Source organism: Salmo trutta, unplaced genomic scaffold (genome assembly GCF_901001165.1).
Source record: "Salmo trutta unplaced genomic scaffold, fSalTru1.1, whole genome shotgun sequence".
NCBI lineage: Eukaryota > Metazoa > Chordata > Actinopteri > Salmoniformes > Salmonidae > Salmo > Salmo trutta.
In genome coordinates, this window is record NW_021822702.1 from 140,213 (window position 1) to 161,925 (window position 21,713).

The 21,713-nt window shown below is 41.7% G+C and overlaps 1 protein-coding gene across 4 annotated transcripts in view; it reads right to left on the reverse strand.

Moving 5' to 3' along the window:
• Nucleotides 1-21,713, reverse strand: part of LOC115183768 (spectrin beta chain, non-erythrocytic 1) — a 134,271-nt gene that overhangs the window by 76,131 nt on the left and 36,427 nt on the right. For 3 of the 4 annotated variants that reach the window (XM_029744858.1, XM_029744861.1, XM_029744859.1), the window contains 5 exons: nt 15,580-15,731; nt 8,900-9,073; nt 7,692-7,786; nt 7,312-7,392; nt 6,770-6,885 (listed from right to left, as the gene is read on the reverse strand). In XM_029744858.1, coding sequence (XP_029600718.1) covers nt 6,770-6,885; nt 7,312-7,392; nt 7,692-7,786; nt 8,900-9,073; nt 15,580-15,731 — 618 coding nt within the window. Of the gene's footprint in view, nt 1-6,769; nt 6,886-7,311; nt 7,393-7,691; nt 7,787-8,899; nt 9,074-13,483; nt 13,502-15,579; nt 15,732-21,713 lie in introns of those variants that run through there. The other variant, XM_029744860.1, reaches the window with a different exon arrangement.

The following is a 21,713-nucleotide window of genomic DNA, read 5'->3' on the forward strand; positions in this document are numbered from 1 at the left end:
CAAAGGTTGCTGCTTCAGTGTCTTTAGATATTTTTGTCAGATGTTACTATGGAATACTGAAGTATAATTACAAGCATTTCATAAGTGTCAAAGGCTTTTATTGACAATTACATGAAGTTGTTACAAAGAGTCAATATTTGCAGTGTTGACACTTCTTCGTCAAGACCTCTGCAATCCGCCCTGTCAATTAACTTCTGGGCCACATCCTGACTGATGGCAGCCCATTCTTGCATAATCAATGCTTGGAGTTTGTCAGAATTTGTGGGTTGTTGTTTGTCCACCCGCCTCTTGAGGATTGACCACAATTTCTCAATGGGATTAAGGTCTGGGGAGTTTCCTAGCCATGGACCCAAAATATTGATGTTTTGTTCCCCGAGCCACTTAGTTATCACTTTTGCCTTATGGCAAGGTGCTCCATCATGCTGGAAAAGGCATTGTTCGTCACCAAACTGTTCCTGGATGGTTGGGAGAAGTTGCTCTCAGAAGATGTGTTGGTACCATTCTTTATTCATGGCTGTGTTCTTAGGCAAAATTGTGAGTGAGCCCACTCCCTTGGCTGAGACACTTTATCTGGACATGGTTCGTCGAGACCTCCAACAGCCGAAGCTAGGTAGTAACATTAACATGATGCCTTCTAATTGCAGTCGCTGTACTCATAATATACAGGAGAACGATCGCCTTGCGGCAAGGATAGCTGTGCTGCAAGCCCAGCTTCAGACGCAATCGTTAGGCAAGGGTAATTTCAGTGTAGGAAAGGATGAAACAGCGTCTGTGCCAACAGTAAGTACAGATAGTAGTATAAATCCCCTCGCACGGTCCCTGCAGCCTTTCTCATGGCTTCTGGAGGGAAATGCTGTAAGAATGCTCAACCGGTGTCGCTCATTCAGCCGACAGAAACCTTCAACCAGTTCTCCCCATTAAGTAGCTATTCCGAGTCTGAGGCCGAGCCTTCTCTGGTCTCTACTCCTCCCCTTACGTGGTCTGAGATGCCGAAGGCTCCCACCATTAGATCTGACAAATTGAAAACCCTAGTCATTGGCGACTCCATTACCCGTAGTATTAGACTTAAAACGAATCATCCAGCGATCATACACTGTTTACCAGGGGGCAGGGCTACCGACGTTAAGGCTAATCTGAAGATGGTGCTGGCTAAAGCTAAAACTGACGAGTTTAGAGAGTATAAGGATATTGTTATCCACGTCGGCACCAACGATGTTAGGATGAAACAGTCAGAGGTCACCAAGCGCAACATAGCTTCAGCGTGTAAATCAGCTAGAAAGATGTGTCGGCATCGAGTAATTGTCTCTGGCCCCTCCCAGTTAGGGGGAGTGATGAGCTCTACAGCAGAGTCTCACAACTCAATTGCTGGTTGAAAACTGTTTTCTGCCCCTCCCAAAAGATAGAATTTGTAGATAATTGGCCCTCTTTCTGGGACTCACCCACAAACAGGACCAAGCTTGGCCTGGTGAGGAGTGACGGACTCCATCCTAGCTGGAGGGGTGCTCTCATCTTATCTACGAACATAGATGGGGCTCTAACTCCCTTAGCTCCACAATGAAATAGGGTGCAGGCCAGCCTGCCAGCTTAGTGGAGTCTGCCACTAGCACAGTCAGTGTAGTCCCAAAAGAGACCCCATTGAGACCGTGTCTGTGCCTCGACCTAGGTTGGGCAAAACTAAACATGGCGGTGTTCGCATTAGCAATCTCACTAGAATAAAGACGTCCTCCATTCCTGCCATTATTGAAAGAGATCGTGATACCTCACATCTCAAAATAGGGCTACTTAATGTTAGATCCCTCACTTCCAAGGCAGTTATAGTCAATGAACTAATCACTGATCATAATCTTGATGTGAGTGGCCTGACTGAAACATGGCTTAAGCCTGATGAATTTACTGTGTTAAATGAGGCCTCACCTCATGGTTACACTAGTGACCATATCCCCCGCGCATCCCGCAAAAGGCTTGTTGCTAACAGTAATAAACTGTCGTAGGGTAAACGTTGTCCTTTAACGCAATATTATTTTGTCCTATAGAGTCGACAGTAAGATAATTTGTTTCTAAAGTTGCTAACATTTCCGATAGCAAATTTCAATTTACAAAAAAAAATCAGACGTTTTCATCTTTTGAGTTTCTAGTCATGAAATCTATGCAGCCTACTCAATCACTTTTTATAGCTACTGTTTACAGGCCTCCTGGGCCATATACAGCGTTCCTCACTGAGTTCCTGAATTCCTATCAGACCTTGTAGTCATAGCAGATAATATTCACATTTTTGGTGACTTCAATATTCACATGGAAAAGTCCAAAGACCCACTCCAAAAGGCTTTCGAAGCCATCATCAACTCAGTGGGTTTTGTCCAACATGTCTCCGGACCTACTCACTGCCACAGTAATACTCTGGACCTAGTTTTGTCCCATGGAATAAATGTTGTCGAGCTTAATATTTTTCCTCATAATCCTGGACTATCGGACCACCATTTTATTACATTTGCAATCGCAACAAATAATCTGCTCAGACCCCAACCAAGCAGCATCAAAAGTCGTGCTATAAATTCTCAGACAACCCAAAGATTCCTTGATGCCCTTCCAGACTCCCTCTGCCTGCCCAAGGACGTCAGAGGACAAAAATCAGTTTACCACCTAACTGAGGAACTCAATTTAACCTTGTGCAATACCCTAGATGCAGTTGCACCCCTAAAAATATTTGTCATAAGAAACTAGCTACCTGGTATACAGAAAATATCCGAGCTCTGAAGCAAGCTTCCAGAAAATTGGAACGGAAACTGGAAGTCTTCCGACTAGCTTGGAAAGACAGTACCGTGCAGTATCGAAGAGCCCTCACTGCTGCTCGACCATCCTATTTTTCCAACCTAATTGAGGAAAATAAGAACAATCCGAAATTTATTTTTGATACTGTCGCAAAGCTAACTAAAAAGCAGCATTCCCCAAGAGAGGATGGCTTTCACTTCAGCAGTAATAAATTCATTAACTTCTTTGAGGAAAAGATCATGATCATTAGAAAGCAAATTATGGACTTCTCTTTAAATCTGGGTATTCCTCCAAAGCTCAGTTGTCCTGAGTCTGCACAACTCTGTCAGGACCTAGGATCAAGGGAGACACTCAAGTGTTTTCGTACTATATCTCTTGACATAATGACGAAAATAATCATGGCCTCTAAACCTTCAAGCTGCATACTGGACCCTATTCCAACTAAACTACTGAAAGAGCTGCTTACTGTGCTTGGCCCTCCTATGTTGAACATAATAAACGGCTCTCTATCCACCGGATGTGTACCAAACTCACTAAAAGTGGCAGTAATAAAGCCTCTCTTGAAAAAGCCAAAGCCTTGACCCAGAAAATATAAAAACTATCAGCCTATATCGAATCTCCCATTCCTCTCAAAGAAATTTGAAAAAGCTGTTGCGCAGCAACTCACTGCCTTCCTGAAGACAAACAATGTATACAAAATGCTTCAGTCTGGTTTTACAACTGAGACTGCACTTTTGAAGGTGGTAAATTACCTTTTAATGGCGTCAGACCGAGGCTCTGCATCTGTCATCGTGCTCCTAGGCCTTAGTGCAGCTTTTGATACCATCGATCACCACATTCTTTTGGAGAGATAGGAAACCCAAACTGGTCGACACGGACAAGTTCTGGCCTGGTTTAGATCTTATCTGTCGGAAAGATATCAGTTTGTCTCTCATCAGTCTGTCTCTGTGAATGGTTTGTCCTCTGACAAATCAACTGTAAATTTCGGTGTTTCTCAAGGTTCCGTTTTAGGACCACTATTGTTTTCACTATATATTTTACCTCTTGGGGATGTCATTTGAAAACATAATGTTAACTTTCACTGCTATGCGGATGACACACAGCTGTACATTTCAATGAGACATGGTGAAGCCCCAAAATTGCCCTCGCTGGAAGCCTGTGTTTCAGACATAAGGAAGTGGATGGCTGCAAACTTTCTACTAAACAAAGAGATCTTCTGTTCAATCTGACAATTAATCTTGATGGTTGTACAGTCGTCTCAAATAAAACTGAAGGACCTCGACGTTACTCTGGACCCTGATCTCTCTTTTGATGAACATATCAAGATTGTTTCAAGGACAGCTTTTTCCATCTGCGTAATATTGCCAAGATCAGACATTTTCTGTCCAAAATTGATGCAGAAAAATTAATCCATGCTTTTATTACTTCTAGGTTAGACAACTGCAATGCTCTACTTTCTGGCTACCCGGATAAAGCACTAAATAAACTTCAGTTAGTGCTAAATACGGCTGCTAGAATCCTGACTAGAACCAAAAGATTTGATCATATTACTCCAGTGCTAGCCTCCCTACACTGGCTTCCTGTTAAGGCAAGGGCTGATTTCAAGGTTTTACTGCTAACCTACAAAGCATTACATGGGCTTGCTCCTACATATCTTTCCAATTTGGTCCTGCCGTACATACCTACACGTACGCTACGGTCACGAGACGCGGGCCTCCTAATTGTCCCTAGAATTTCTAAGCAAACAGCTGGAGGCAGGGCTTTCTCCTATAGAGCTGCATTTTTATGGAATGGTCTGTCTACCCATGTGAGAGACCCAGACTCGGTCTCAACCTTTAAGTCTTTATTGAAGACTCATCTCTTCAGTAGGTCCTATGTGTGAATGTGAACGGAAAGGCACTGGAGCAACGAACCGCCCTTGCTGTCTCTGCCTGGCCGGTTCCCCTCTCTCCACTGGGATTCTCTGCCTCAAACCTTATTACAGGGACCGAGTCTCTGGCTTACTGGTGCTCTTCCATTCCGTCCCTAGGAGGGGTGCGTCACTTGAGTGGGTTGAGTCACTGACTTGGTCTTCCTGTCTGGGTTGGCGCCCCCCTTGGGTTGTGCCGTGGCGGAGATCTTTGTGGGCTATACTCGGCCTTGTCTCAGGATGGTAAGTTGGTGGTTGAAGATATCCCTCTAGTGGTGTGGGGGCTGTGCTTTGGCAAAGTGGGTGGGGTTATATCCTGCCTGTTTGGCCCTGTCCTGTTCGGATGGGGACACAGTGTCTCCTCACCCCTCCTGTCTCAGCCTCCAGTATTTATGCTACAATAGTTTATGTGTCGGGGGGCTAGGGTCAGTCTGTTATATCTGGAGTATTTCTCCAGTGTCCTGTATGAATTTAAGTATGCTCTCTCTAATTCTCTCTTTCTCTCTCTCGGGGGACCTGAGCCCTAGGACCATGCCTCAGGACTACCTGGCATGATGACTCCTTGCTGTCCCCAGTCCACCTGGCCGTGCTGCTGCTCCAGTTTCAACTGTTCTGCCTGCGGCTATGGAACCTTGACCTGTTCACTGGACGTGCTACCTGTCCGAGACCTGCTGTTTTCAACTCTCTAGAGACAGCAATGATCGGCTATGAAAAGCCAACTGACATTTACTCCTGAGGTGCTGACCTGTTGCACCCTCGACAACTACTGTGATTATTATTATTTGACCATGCTGGTCATTTATGAACATTTGAACATCTTGGCCATGTTCTGTTATAATCTCCACCTGGCACAGCCAGAAGAGGACTGGCCACCCCTCATAGCCTGGTTCCTCTCTAGGTTTCTTCCTAGGTTTTGGCCTTTCTAGGGAGTTTTTCCTAGCCACCGTGCTTCTACACCTGCATTGCTTGCTGTTTGGGGTCTTAGGCTGGGTTTCTGTACAGTACTTTGAGATATCAGCTGATGTAAGAAGGGCTATATAAATAAATTTGATTTTTGATTTGAACCCCACAAATGAATGGTCTCAGGATGCTTTACTGTTGGCATGACACAGGACTGATTGTAGAGCTCACCTTGTCTTCTCCGGACAAGCTTTTTTCCGGATGCCCCAAACAATCGGAAAGGGGATTCATCAGAGAAAATTACTTTACCCTAGTCCTCAGTAGTCCAATCCCTGTACCTTTTGCAGAATATCAGTCTGTCCCTGATGTTTTTCCTGGAGAGAGGTGGCTTCTTTGCTGCCCTTCTTGACACCAGGACATCCTCCAAAAGTCTTCGCCTCACTGTGCATGCAGATACACTCACACCTGCCTGCTGCCATTCCTGAGCAAGCTCTGTACTGGTGGTTCCCCGACCCCGCAGCTGAATCAACTTTAGGAGACGGTCCTGGCGCTTGCTGGACTTTCTTGGGTGCCCTGAAGCCTTCTTCACAACAATTGAACCGCTCTCCTTGAAGTTCTTGATGATCCGATAAGTGGTTGATTTAGGTGCAATCTTACTGGCAGCAATATCCTTGACTGTGAAGCCCTTTTGTGCAAAGCAATGATGATGGCACGTGTTTCCTTGAAGGTAACCATGGTTCATAGAGGAAGAACAATGATTCCAAGCACCATCCTCCTTTGAAGCTTCCAGTCTGTTATTCGAACTCAATCAGCACGACAGAGTGATCTCCAGCCTTGTCAACACTCACACCTGTGTTAACGAGAGAATCACTGACATGATGTCAGCTGGTCCTTTTGTGGCATGGCTGAAATGCAGTGGAAATGTTTTTGGGGGGATTCAGTTCATTTGCATGGCAAAGAGGGACTTTGCAATTAATTGCAATTCATCTGATCACTCTTCATAACATTCTGGTTTATATGCAAATTGCCATCATACAAACTGAGGCAGCAGACTTCGTGAAAATTAATATTTGTGTCATTCTCAAAACTTTTGGCCATGACTGTACACTGAGAAATTATACGTTGCACCAGATTTAGCTATTTTCCACATGCCCTCCTCTACTACATAGAAGAGCATAGTCCAGAACTCACCCTCTGGGTCCAGGAGCTTGGTAAGCCCCAGATGCTGCTCAGCCAAATTGAAGGCATTCTGCAGGTTGTGGTGGGCATTGGACTTTTTCAGCTTGTCAAAGTCAATCAGGTCTGGCCTTTACACGAGACATACCACAGCACCAGTCACACAGTATACCACCAAAGAATCACAAGGTAAATACCCAGATGTAATTTACCTGTTGAAATGTTAGTTATGTTCCAATATCTCAAAGATTCAACACAATTATACCAAATGATGTACAGTAATGCATCAATACATCCCAAATACACCAAAAAGTAATTATTTGAACATGACTCTATTGTAAGTAAGAAAATAAATCGGCATAAATGAGGTGGGATAAAAAAATATATATTGGGTCATTACATGTGGCCATATAAAGTAAATAGCAGACTGTGACATAAATCACAAAGGATAATTGGTCTGAATTACATGAGAAAAATGATCTGAAATATGTTAGGAATGTTGTAAAATGTGACCCACAAGGGCATGAAGGATAGTTGATCAAACAGACTCTTTTTACCTGTGCTTATGGATGAGGGCATTGAATGCCATGCCGTCTCGCCAACTGGTGCTGAAGTTGTGAATGTTCACGTTTGGATAGCTATAAAGAACAAAACAGAGAACAACAGATATGACGATGTGTTCAATGTTCAAATTCATTCCCTAAGCAATTTCTATATAATTGTAGATGTGGATCTTCTTCTGGAATTTCTTTACTGACTTCTTCTGAAAGTAAATGAAAAGTCACAATGGTGTTGCTGTCTAAATAAATGTATATCTTAACGAGGATTGTTTAAGACAAGTGGTGGAACTGAGAGCTGTAATGTAGATGACCCAAGTCTAAGTATTTCAAATCTCTAAGAAACGTGTCTGAATGCAAGGTGACAGTCAATCACTCACCCAGCAGTCTTCATCTGGCACCAGAGGAGCAGGGCGTCCTTGGCTGATCTCTTCTCCTTGTTGTCTCCATCAGTCTCAACACTAATGTCCTGGATCTGTCACACAGACAATGATACAACAGCACCCGTGAACAGACTCAATGTGCTGGGGGTACAAGGTAGTTGAGGGGATTGAGGTAATATGTAAATGTGGGTAGGGGTAAAAGTGACTAGGCAATCAGGATAGATAATAAACAGAGTAGTGGCAGCGAGTGGGAAGAGTGTGAAACAGCGTGAATGTGTGTGAGTGTATGTAGTGTGTGTATGTGTATGTTGAGAGTATCAGTGTAGTATGTGTGAGTGTGTGGGTAGAGTCCAGTGAATGTGCATAGAGCCAGTGCAAGAGAGTCAGTGCAAGAGAGTCAGTGCAACAACAAAAAAAGGGAGTCAATGCAAATAGTCCGGGTAGCCATTTGATTAACTGATCAGCAGGCTGATGGCTTGGGGATAGAAGCTGTTCAGGAGCCTTTTGGTCCCAGACTTGGCACTCCGGTACCGCTTTCCGGAGAGAACAGTCTATGACTTGGATGACTGGAGTCTTTGACTTCCTCTCACACCGCCTGGTATAGTGGTCCTTGGATTTACGCACTACCCGCTGTAGCGCCTTGCGGTCTGATGCCAAGCAGTTGCCATACATTGCCTACATATCTTATTCATGTTATAACATAATCTTTATGTAATTATTTGACTGTGTAATATGTGTGCTGAGAAGTACAAGTTAGTATTAGATCACTGTTATAAAGGATGAGGCCCTACAGTAAATAAGCCTTTGACGCTGAGTTGGATTGAAATCAGCATACTGGCCAACCCTCCTCATGGAGAGCAACTGGGTTTGTTGCTCACATACCAATAATAACATATCTGATTGAGATAATCGAGACCCTGCTGTACACAATGGGTCTCCAGGATAATAATAGAACACTGACTAAGTGAGCGTTCAAACCAGACAAATTGATGCATAAAAAACACAGCAATTCAATGGTTTTCAACGGGAGCAGTGCTTTGGGGGAGACCCTCGGGTTGTGTTGCGCTGTCCGTTATATATGTTGCAAAGACTTATCCATCACCCAATTGAAAACCTAGAACAGCATTTCTAGCAAATAATTTCTCCCCGCCACACCTCTGCATCAGACATACATTTCATGTGTTTTGGTTGGAAGACTCTCTTACCTGGAACCTGAGAATGATGGTCCAGATGAGGCCCAGGGTGAGGCGGTGGTTGCCGTCAACGATGTCATGTGAGCCCATGTTTTCCAGGTGGACCCTCTGCTCCTTGAGGAACTGCAGGGCCTTGTCCACATTCTCAAGGCAGTGGATACGCATCCGTCCCCTGGTGGGCTTGGGCTGGGGAGACAGGACACCGAACACGTCAGCTACAAGAGTTTTACACGTTTTTATTTACATTTTAGTCATTAAGCAGACACTCTTATCCAGAGCAACTTACAATCAGTTGAGAGTGGCAGTAGGTTAAAAAAATAAGTTGGTGACACTTTATTTTTTGTTATAAGCATGTACAGTATGAGCCCTTACACTGTCTAATTATAAGGCTTCCCCAAAAAAACTATAGGATCATACATGCCCATGGCATCATAATGCATTATACTTGTTGGCCTAAAGTTAAAGGGATAGTTCACCCATATTACAGAAAATTACACATTGCTTTCCAGTCTATGGACAAGGTATGACAGCCAGCCATACTTTGGTTTAGTTTCCCTGTCACTGTTTTAGCATTTGTTTAAAAAATCCCATACAAGTCATGGTACCGACATTAGCATTTTTCGCACATAAAGCCCAAATCATCCAAAAGTATCTGAAATTGATTGTGAGGATAATATCGGTCCCATGACTTGAATGGGATTTGTGCCACAAATGCTAAAACGTTAGCATGTGGAAACAGTGCCAGGGGAACTAAACCAAAGCATGGATTGCTGTCATACACTTTTTTTTACAGACGCTCTTATCCAGAGCGACTTCATACTTGTAAATACTTTTTTTCGTACTGGTCCCTCATAGGAATCTAACCCACAACCCTGGCGCTGCAAGCGCCATGCTCTATCAACCAGCTCTACCAACTTGTCCATACCTTTTCCATAGATTGCTTACAAGGTAAGGAAACTAATATGTAATTTAGTAATTTGGGTGAACTATCCTTTTAAGTTTTCAATTATATTATTCCCATGCCATTAAAAAGCGTGTTCATACTGATATGTAGTTCTGTTTGTTTGTACACTACATGACCAAAAGTATGTGGACACCTGCTCGTTGAACATCTCATTCAAAAATCATTGACATTAATATGGAGTTGGTCCCCACTTTGCTGCTATAACAGCCTCCACTCTTTTAGGAAGGCTTTCCACTAGATGTTGGAACATTGCTCCGGGGACTTGCTTCCATTCAGCCACAAGAGTATTAGTGAGGTCGGGCACTGATGTTGGGCATTTAGGCCTGACTTGCAGTCGGCTATTCAATTCATCCCAAAGATGTTCGATAGGGTTGAGGTCAGGACTCTGTGCAGACCAGTCAAGTTCTTCCACACCGATCTCAACAAACCATTTCTGTATGGACCTCGCTTTGTGCACGGGGGCATTGTCATGCTGAAACAGGAAAGGGCCTTCCCCAAACTGTTGCCACAAAGTTGGATGCACAGAATCGTCAAGAATGTCATTATATGCTGTAGCGTTAAGATTTCCCTTCAGTGGAAATAAGGAGCCTGAACCATGAAAAACAGCCCCTGACCACTCCTCCACAAAACTTTACAGTTGGCACTATGCATTGGAGCAGGTAGCGTTCTCCTGGCATCCACCAAACCCAGATTAGTCCGTCGGACTGCCAGATGGTGAAGTGTGATTCATCACTCCAGAGAAAGCGTTTCCACTGCTCTAGAGTCCAATGTCAGTGAGCTTTACACCATTTCAGCCGACACTTTGCTGCTCGGCCATGGAAACCCATTTCATTAAGCTTCCGACAAACAGTTATTGTGCTGACATTGCTTTGAGAGGCAGTTTGGTACTCGTTAGTGAGTTTTGCAATGGAAGACAGACGATTTTTACACCCTATGCAGCGTCAGCACTCGCCAGTCCTGTTCTATGAGCTTGTGTGGCCTATCACTTCTCGGCTGAGCCATTGTTGCCCCTAGACATTTCCACTTCACAATAACAGCACTTACAGTTTACCGGGGCAGCTGTAGCAGGGCAGAAATGTGATAAACTGACTTGTTGGAATGGTGGCATCCTATGACGGTGCCACGTTGAAAGTCACTGAGCTCTTCAGTAAGGCCATTCTACTGCCAATGTTGTCTATGGAGACTGCAAGGCTGTGTGATCAATTTTATACACCTGTCAGCAACGGGAGTGGCTGAAATAGCCGAATCCCCTCATTTGAAGGGGTGTCCACATACACTATACAGTATATACACACTTTTACAATTGCCTGGTAGTCTACATGAAATCAAAAGTGCAATCATGTTTGCAAATTCAACCTGACAAAAAAATTGTGATTACATAAAAAAAGGAACAGATCCTTACTATGCCATTTAGCATTTCACTTCATTTTTCTTTTTCCAATGTATAGTATGTTGAGCTACATTCTGTAACCCTTCCAGTCAATGATTAGCAGACCTCATCAAATACATTTGTGAAATACTTTCAAGCTGTATTTGATTTATTTTGAGCTGCACAATGGAACCAATGTAAAAGTCCTAAAAGTGCAAACTTAAAGCTAATTCAAGCTCACCTCAAATACATTCAAGTTTAAGTATATGACATATGTATTTGAAGGGTTTTATATACACAACATGCCACTTCTTCACTCTCTTAAAAGCAGAGGATGCAGCTGACTATTTTAGTCTGTTGAAAGTGAATGAGTAACCCGGCAATAAAGCAGCCCTCTGCCCTCTGATGTGCGTGGAGACTTTACTCTGAGGTGTGGTTTTGGAGGAGCAGAAGAGGGGGGACTAGGCCTTTGTGCAGGCAGGGGGAAGTCAACCCTATTCAATCAAAAATGCTATCTGGGTATAAAATGTAAAAAAAATTGGAAGCTGGCACGTTTGAATTGAAGTACTCAGCAGAACTGAGTCAATAGTGTAAAACAAAAACATAACTGCTTATTTAATTTAAAATACAGTACTGTACATGCCTAGTTTTTCACTGTGTTGAAAGAAGAAAATGTATCCCCGAAAACGGATGATGGTTTGGATTGAAGAATTAAAAAATGTACTTACTGTATCTTAACACCATTTGATTGACACCCAAGTGAGAGTGAAAGAAAAATCCCTATTCAACTCCTATTGCTGAGTCAGTCAGCACAATACACTGCTGACCTCTAAGGCATGTGTGTGTCTGTATCTCTGTGTGTGTACATGTACGCCTGAGTGTGTGTCTCTGTGGAAACACACTGGCATGCTGTGTGGTGGCGCAGCTCTTTGAGATGCAGTTGTATACTCTGTAAGAGCCGGGAGTGCAGCGCCAGCTGAGTAGCAATGACATAAACACTTCTACCAGACCATGAGATCATGTAAAGGAAGCCTCATTCCTACAGTCTGTACAGGTTCACTTTACTTAATCATTGCTGAAAGATGACGTACAAAATGTGGGGAGACCATGGCTTGCATTTTATATGCAATGTATGTACGTGTACACACAGCTGGGTATTCTACATTTTAGCAGACGTTCTTATCCAGAGCAACTAGGGATAAGTGCCGTGCTCAAGGGCACATCAACAGATTTTTCACCTAGTTGGCTCAGGGAATCGAACCAGTGACCTTTCAATTAGAGGTCCAATGCTCTTAAGCACATTCTGTATGTATAGCAACTTGAATTATGTCATAAAAAAGTGCTAGGTAGTGACAAAAAGATATTCAGTGCTTATGAGCAGTGATGTACTGGTAAAAACATAGGTGTGTAAACTCTGATAGCTGTAAATAAAGTAGCAGTCCCTATATTTTCAATACATTTTCCCGCAGTAAGTGGGTAAATGCTCGCACAAAATAAAAAAGGTCTGTAAATGACATTTAGGTGTATTTACCCTCCACTACACCACTACTTCTCAGTGCTTATTAACATATGACTTGCGTATGATCTATTTACTGGTTTCCATATCATGATACCTGAAGACACACATAACAGGGTCAGAAGAACACTGGTATGGGGCCTATGCAAGTCGAATCATCCTCCTATGTGTTGCACAATATCCTGGTAACCTAAGATGGTACCAGACCTGGGTTCAAATAGTATTTACAATCTTTCAAATACCTGGAGTTTTTGCTTGAGCCTGCCTGCAGTGCCAGATGGGCGGGGTTTGCTGTTTTGGGACTATTCCATTGTTAACATTGCACCAGGAAAGCTCAGTCAAGCGCAGCTTAAGTATTTGAACAATTCCAAATACTATTCGGTCCCATGCCTCTACCTGGCAAATAGCTGTTACCTGCTGTGCCTAAACTCAAATCGAGTTACACATTGACCAGGAAAGTGAAAAATTAAACCCAGCACAAGGCGTGCCCAGAGGAATTAATTCATGTCAAGTAGACCTTTTTCTCAGGAGGAAAAATAGGAGTTGGGGATTACAACAGCCAAGTACCGTAATACAATACAATACAATACAATACAATACAAAAGGGAAAGCCCTTTGAGTTTTGAACATCAACTGCTGTTTGTAATTGCACACATGGATTACCCCAATAGCCACATTGCATAAAGCCCACAAAGTCAACTCTGGACCTCAAAGCCAGTTCCACTGTCACACCCTGATCTGTTTCACCTGTCCTTGTTATTGTCTCCACCCCCTCCCGGACGTCGCTTGTTTATCCTCAGTGTATTTATCCCTGTGTTTCCTGTCTCTCTGTGCCAGTTTGTCTTGTATGTTCCAAGTCAACCAGCCTTTTTCCCGTACTCCTGCCTTTGCTATTCTCCTTTTTCTAGTCCTCCCGGTTTTGATCCATGCCTGTTCTGGACTCTGTACCCACCTGCCTGACCATTATGCCTGCCTTGACCTCGAGCCTGTCTGCCACTCTGTACCTCCTGGACTCTGAACTGGTTTTGACCTTTTGCCTGTCCACGACCATTCTCTTGCCTACTCCTTTTTGGATTATTAAACATCTTAAACTCCAGCCATATGCATCTGGGTCTCACCTTGTGTCATGATATCCACTGCATTTTTTTCATTGTTCCCCTCTAATCAGGGACTGATTTAGACCAGGGACACCAGGTGTGTGCAATAAATTCAGGTAGAACAGAAAACAGCAGGCTCCGGACCTCATAGGGTCCGTATCCTTGGTAGATTACATTATGGGATGTGTCTTGTTGGGTATTTTCTAATAGAGTGAGATATCTTATCGGGCGCCTTGTACATGATAACAAGCCTGGACAGCGGACCCTTTAATGATATATGGCTCTGACCGTGTGGATATCTTTTCCCGACATCAGCAACAACAAAAAAATCCCAGACAGCCCACCTGCTTCAATAACTGCACTTTAGTAATATACACTGAATGTACAAAGACTGACCAGGTGAATTCAGATGAAAGCAATGATCCCTTATTGATGTCACTTGTTTAATCCACTTAAAATCAGTGTAGATGAAGGGGAGGAGACAGGTAAAAGAAAGATTTTTAAGTATTGAGACATGAATTGCGTATGTGTGCCATTCAGATGGTGAATGGGAAAGACAAAATATTTAAGTGCTTTTGAACAGTCTATGGTAGTAGGTGCCAGGCGCATCAGTTTGATCCCCCCCGCCGTTCCACCAACCACCAGGATGCCCGGCACCAGAACATTCCAGGCATTTCCATGGTTGGCAGATAGCGGGTTGACTGGCATGTCGGACCCCGTGAACACTGGGTACTGCGGGTCGCTACAGTATGTATCATGGGTGTTTCCACCAATTCGGTGCCTTTTGTAACTTAGTCCCCAAAAACATTTGATTTCACCAAATTTTAACATTCTGTCATAAAGAGCACGTTCAACTTCATAAACACGTTTTCCCATGTCAAGAGGTTAAATGAAAAAAATTACTATCTATAGTAAGTGCCAAAAATGTAACAGGGTTGGCGATTTCATCTTAAATCAATCAGACATCTCCTTGTGACAGGGGGAATGGAAGCTTGTTGTGTGCAACAGGGAGTGGTAATTGAATGCAAACTTCACAAAAAAAATTGAATTGTTAAAACCTTTCTAGCCTGTCTATCTATGGGAAACAGGGTTGATGTGTAATGCTCAACCCGCTCAGTTTTCCACCACAAAACACCAGAAAATTGTAAAAGAGGAGAACCAACTGACAAGCTTTTACACTGATTTGACTATTAGATGTTCAATGTTTCTTTAGGAAAAAATATTCCAAAAGAAATAGTTTCACCTCATTAAAATGAGTGTTCAGTTCACGTAACAGGGTTGACCTTAAAATGTAAATGAATCAGTAATCACAAGAAATAAATAATCTTCAGAAATGACAAACTAAGGCTTTACAATGATGGTTAAACTTGGAGAAATGTTGTCGTTAAGTGGATTAAAATGTTCCTAGAATTACACAGGGTTGACGGAAGGACATGTCAAAATGCTGAATTTTGGCACTTTAGTAAGTCTTTATTCATATTAATTGAATTATTCAGTTCTCCGTGTGGTCTATATTAAAGAGCAACTCATGTAATATAACATGCTTTTAAAATGCAATATAGGTGCAAAACTGCTACTTAAAATATCAAATTGACGCAAAAGGCATTCTTTTGGTGGAACGACCCACAAGTATCTCAGAGTAGAAGATATGATCTAGGATCAGGTCCTCCCTGTCCATGTAATCTTATTCATTGTAATCTAAAAGGCTAAACTGATCCATACAAGCCCAGGTAGCACAGTACTCACCAGTCTCTCCCCAGACAGCACCTCCAGCAGTTTGATGAGCATGCGTCCATCACTCAGGTCCCTGTACAGGTCCGTGATGCGGCAGGACACCCGGGAGAGGTGAGAGTTCACCCATTTGGTGAAGGTCTTCTTCTGCACCGCTTCGCGCTCATCTGGAGAGAAAAGAAGACAGGGAATAAAATTAAGAAGGAAGAAATAAAGAGAAGCTATGTCAAAGTGATATGTCATTAAATTAATTGGGATATGAAACAAGTGAATTCCTGTTGACGGATAAGCTGCGTTGGGGTATAAAAAAAAAAAACATTTTTTTTAGCCGACATGATTCTCAATTGCGATTTACAAGAGCAGTTAGGGTTAAGTGCGTTGCTCAAGGGCACATCGGCAGATTTTTTACATAGTCAGCTCAGGGATTTGAACCAGTGACCTTTTGGTTACTGGCCCAACACTCTTAACTGCTAGGCTACCTGCTGCCCTATGTTTGCCAAATTAGCAGTGTTGGGGAGTAGTGAACTACATGTAGTTCAACTAGTAATTAAACTACATTTTGCAGTAGCTTGGTGGTAGATTAACTAAATTAAAATCTTGGTAGTGTTTGCAGTAGTTAATTGCTTTTTGACCATGTAGCCGTGTAGCTAACTACTGGAACTACACACTACTTTTTTGGCAAAAAGAAGAAAATATGGGTGGAATACGCAGTATTTTATCATTTTTTGGGCATCAGACGTTCCTAAATCTCACTTGAAATATCGTTTTTGTGTTTAAGAGAGTGATCGGTTCTTGCAATTTGTAATCTATGACATTTAAGATATAGATAACATTTTTCCCAATATAGCTTTGATGTAGTGAACTACTTTGTCAAAGTAGCTTTAGTAAGGCTATGGAAGATAATAATGTTGGAAAAAGACATTGAAGTATAGTTAATAACAGCTCACACTGTCCCTATACAGCCTGGTCTTTTAATTTCAAGTCTGAAATACTATAGAGTAGTGATCTAACTAATCAACTACTGTATTCATCCTCTGATCAACTGAATAAGGTGTTTTAGTGCTGGGCTAAATCATATTTAAAATGTGTACTCACTGGGTCCCTAAGGTTAGATTGAAAATGTCAATAAGCTTGTAAGACTGCCATTCAGATGTAACACTTTTTACGTAAACAAAATAAATACTGTGTGGCTAAGTATTGTGGCAAATGATGGAACCCATGTGTTGTTATATACAGTAACAGTAATGATACTCATTGTATAATTGTGTCATATGAGAGGTTTTTGTCATTGTGGGTGATTGGCCCGCTTTGTCACATGCAACTCATCATCCTTTCATGATCCAGATATTAAAACAACTAGACTGGATTGGGACTGGCGGCCTTGCCTCTTCAGACCGAATTTCTTACGGCTTCCTCTCCTGGTCTCTCCATCTCCACTGAGATGAAGGAAATGGACAGGTGAACGCAAATGCTCGATAGGGGGTCGACCATTTGTTTGTCATCTGTTCTGGGTTCTCAGGACAGTGCGCATGAAAGTGTGGAGACGAGGGGAGAAAGCCACTGCAGACTAATGAGATACAGCCATAGCTTTAAAATGTAAAAAAAAGTGAAAGTGGGAATCCTGTTTATGTTTGGGGCCCTTGACAGGGACAATGCCCCACCCTCTGGCTCAGAGTTCATATCCATGAACACAAGGCGGGTTTATTTATAATCCTCCCCAATTTTCCTGTTATTGCATTCCTTATCCCTGCAAAGACGTAAGCATGTGATTTGATTGTTCGTTTGCCACATGACGGAATGAGAGAGATGACCTCGCCGCACGCAGGACTGGCTGCACCTTGCAATGAACTCCAAGGCCCTCTTGACTTTTTTGTTATGAGTGATTTATTTGACACGTTTGACGATCTTGCCGAAAGAATAACAATTAGAGAAGGTCGAACCTATTCCTCACATCCCTGTCCCTGCAGCACAAAACATTATATCAACATATGAAATAAAAGGTATCCTTTGATTATAAACACTATTGATTTGGAATCGACCGCTCAGTTAATACTGAACCCTGACCACAATTGTACTGTGTATGACTTCACTAACTAGACTCAGAGCCAACCTCCTGCCTGCTGCCCTACCCCTTGGGGGTACAACCAGCTATCATCACAGACGCTGCTGAGGAGAGGACGGCTCATAATAATGGCTGGAAAGGAGCGAATGGAATGGCATAAACACATGGAAACCATGTGTTTGATCTATTTCATAAAATTCCACTTATTCTGCTCCAGCCATTACCACATTTTACATTTTAGTCATTTAGAAGACACTCTTATCCAGAGCGACTTACAGTAGTGAATGCATACATTTCATACATTTTTTCCCCCGTACTGGTCCCCCGTGGGAATTGAACACACAACCCTGGTGTTGCAAACACCACGCTCTACCAACTGAGCCACAAGCCCAACCTCCCCAATTCAGGTGCCACCAACCTCCTATGCATCCAAACCCATTTCTGTGGCATTATTGCAACATGGTAACATCACCACAAGTGTCACAAAGAGGTACATGCTAGTGGGGATTTTTTAAGGAGTCTTCTGTGAGACCGGAGGACAAGACAGAGCTGGATAGAACAATAGAGGCAGTGTTCCTCTCCTCCACCATTGTCCTAGCTCAACTCCGGGGAGGGCTAGCTAGAGGAATGTTGCACTAGCATCTGGTCTTATCGTTAGGTAAACACACAGCTCCCGTACTATTAACACAGTTTGAAGAGTAAGTTGTTAGCTGTTTAACAACAAAAAACTGATGCCAATAAAGACGATTTCAGGTCGTTCATTTAAACAAGGCTACGTTAGGTCGTTTGTCATTTTTCAAAGACCTTGGGCTGATGGGAAAATGATAGCAGTATCTCGAAGGTCCAAGTAGGAGGATATGGTTAAGAGAAATACATAATTTATTATGTGAAATGACAACCATATTTTTTAAATGATTTCCCAATGTCATCTCAATGCCATTTTTAGCAGATGATCACTTTAGGACCTTAATGGAATAGAGGAAGTTCAATTCAATTCAATCAATACTACTAATATTTTTGGAGGGTTGAGTACCACCAATTGAGATTCTTTGTTTGTGCTATAAAATGGCTCTGTTGGTATAAAGAGGTTTTAGTATCAATCGTTATAGTAAGTACCGTAATTTCCGGACTATTGAGCGCACCTGAATATAAGCCGCACCCACTGAATTTAAATTTTTATTTTTATTTTGAACAGTCTATAAGCCGCAGGTGCCTACCGGTACATTGAAACAAATGAACTTTACACAGGCTTTAACGAAACACGGCTTGTAACAAAAATAAATAGGCTTTAACGAAACACGGCTTGTAACAAAAATAAATAGGCTTTAACGAAACACGGCTTGTAAAAAAAATAAATAGGCTTCAACGAAACACGGCTTGTAACAAAAAATAAAAAAAATAGCAGTAAGCTTTAGTTATCTTTTTGCATTGAGTCAATTCCTCACGCTGCTGTTTCCAACGTCTTATCATCGACTCATTAAGACCAAGCTCCCGTGCAGAAGCTCTATTTCCTTTTCCAACAGCCAGATCAATCGCCTTCAACTTGAAAGCTGCATCATATGCATTTCTCCGTGTCTTTGCCATGATGAGGGTGACAAAATCACTACCGTAATCAGAATGATGGGAAGTTTGAGAGCGCTCGATTTAATCTAAACAGTAAAAAAAAGTTGTTTGATCTTAACCCGTTCGGCAATTTCATTGCTCTAATGAAAGCTTCATGCCGCCCAAAAACTGAGCACGTCACAGAATGTGTTTTTTTGGAGAAAAAAAATTTGAAAGCGGGAAAAATCCATATATTAGCCGCGTCATTGTTTAAGCCGCGATGTTCAAAGCGTGGGAAAAAAGTTGCGGCTTATAGTCCGGAAATTACGGTAGCTAGGTTTCCATCCAATTGGTGACAGATTTGAATGTGAATATTCTAAAATCTGCATAAAGAAAATATGCACATTTTGTTTCCGGAAAACAGACTTTATTCGGATAAAAATCAGTGCGTGATGATCTAAAGTTCAATGTGATTCCAACTCTACCAATAGTTTTGTTACAACATAGCAGTGATGTGAAGTACTTAAGTAAACATACTTTAAAGTACTATTTAAGTCGTCTTTGGGGGGTATCTGTACTTTATTTTACTATTCATAATTTTCACAACTTTTACTTCACTACATTCCTAAAGAAAATTATGTATTTTTTACTCCATACATTTCCCCTGACAACCAAAAGTACTCGTTACATTTAGAATGGCTAGCAGAACAGGAAAATGGTCAAATTCAGGCACTTACTGTTTCAAGAGAACATCCCTGCTCATCCCTATCGCCTCTGATCTGGCGGACTCACTAAACACAAATGCTTTGTTTATGTTTGAGTGTTGGAGTGTGCCCCTGGTGCCATCTGATTTGCTTAATATAAGTAATTTGAAATGATGTATACTTTTACTTTCAATACTTAAGTATATTTTAGCAATTACATTTACTTTTGATACTTAAGTATATTGAAAACCAAATACTTTTAGACTTTTCCTCAAGTAGTATTTTACTGGATGACTTTCACTTTAGTAATTTTTTATTAAGGTATCTACTTTTACTCAAGTACGACAATTGGGTACTTTTTCCACCACTGCAAAACAGCATATGTGCCTACTCTGGTCTTGGCACGTGCGCTCTAGCCAACAGCTCGCAAATACAGTGTGAGTAGGCTAGTCTAGATGAAGAGATAAATTATAGATAAGGGTGAAAATATTTTTATTTGGCAAAACAGCAGTCAAGCGTCGATCATCGTGTCACCAGAATAAGACCCTCGATATTCATTGGAAAGGAGAATCAAGATCACTATGAACTTCACAGGGTGGTGAAAGTGCACAAGTTATTTCATATTTAGCCTAATAAACTGCATGGTTTCCCAAGTTGTAGTTTAATTATAATTTTTTTTATATATATATAAGTTTTACTGACACAAAAATATCCCACCCTGTCTAGCGTATTAAGTTTTGTCGACATTTGGAGAGTTTAGCAACAAATTTGATGTTTCCATCAAGCCTGTCGTGACATGTACTTTACTAGCATAAAAAGGTTGGATGGCAACCTGGTTAGTGTCACTAAAAAACATGCAAAAGGTAAATGCATTAGAAGGTACAATCATTGGAGGGTACATTCATTGTACTTTGTACATAGTACTTACCCCTATTTGACCCTGTTCTAATCCAAATTTCATCTATATGAGCGCATGGAATACACTTTGTTTCAAAATGCATCAGTTTGTGTCTTAAGTAGAAATTGTCCACAAATATTGAATTGTAAAAGTATGTTATATTAATTGAAGTGCCCTTTAATATGGACCACATGGAAAATTCAATAAATCCAATTTTTATATGAATAAAGACTTGCTATTAGTGATTCATTTTATGCAGAAAAAAACCTGTCCCTCTTTTAAGGTCTAGGAACTATACAGGAGTAATAAAGGCCTAGTGCACTAATTTGGTGGGTATGTATTTTACTTCATTTTTGAAATATATATTTTTATATTCATTATCTCTTTATTGTGATTTATCAGGGGGTGCCAGCACCCTCAGCACCCCTATTTCCCGCGGCTATGCAAATGGTACCGAATTTGTGGAACAACCCATATATTCAAGTATATCCACTTATTTATCAGAGGCTATTCATGAATTTCTTACTATTGCACTGATTGATAGAGTGTCCTTTAGTCCTAATCATGTTGGATATCATTCTCTTCCAGAGAAAATCATCCCAAGTTGTGACCTTGACTTGATCCACAGTTCTATTTTCTTTGGAGTTCAGGAACAAAGAAGCAAATCTAACCAGCTGGGATATGAGCAGTCTGGTCATCATGACTGACACAGAATATAAACTATTGATTTATTGACGCATCTTGTATCTCTATCCTGGGGGCTAACTCTCTGGTTCCCAAAAGCTAATCTCTCATCTTATCTCAACAGGGATGCACATTCATTCAAATTCCAGTTTGGTTTCTTTCCTCTCTATTTTTTCCTCTTTCCAGGTTTCGGCAGGAAAAAGAGATCTTGATTAGGGCACTACTCAGGAATTGCAGAGTTCAAGGCACTTTGGATCAC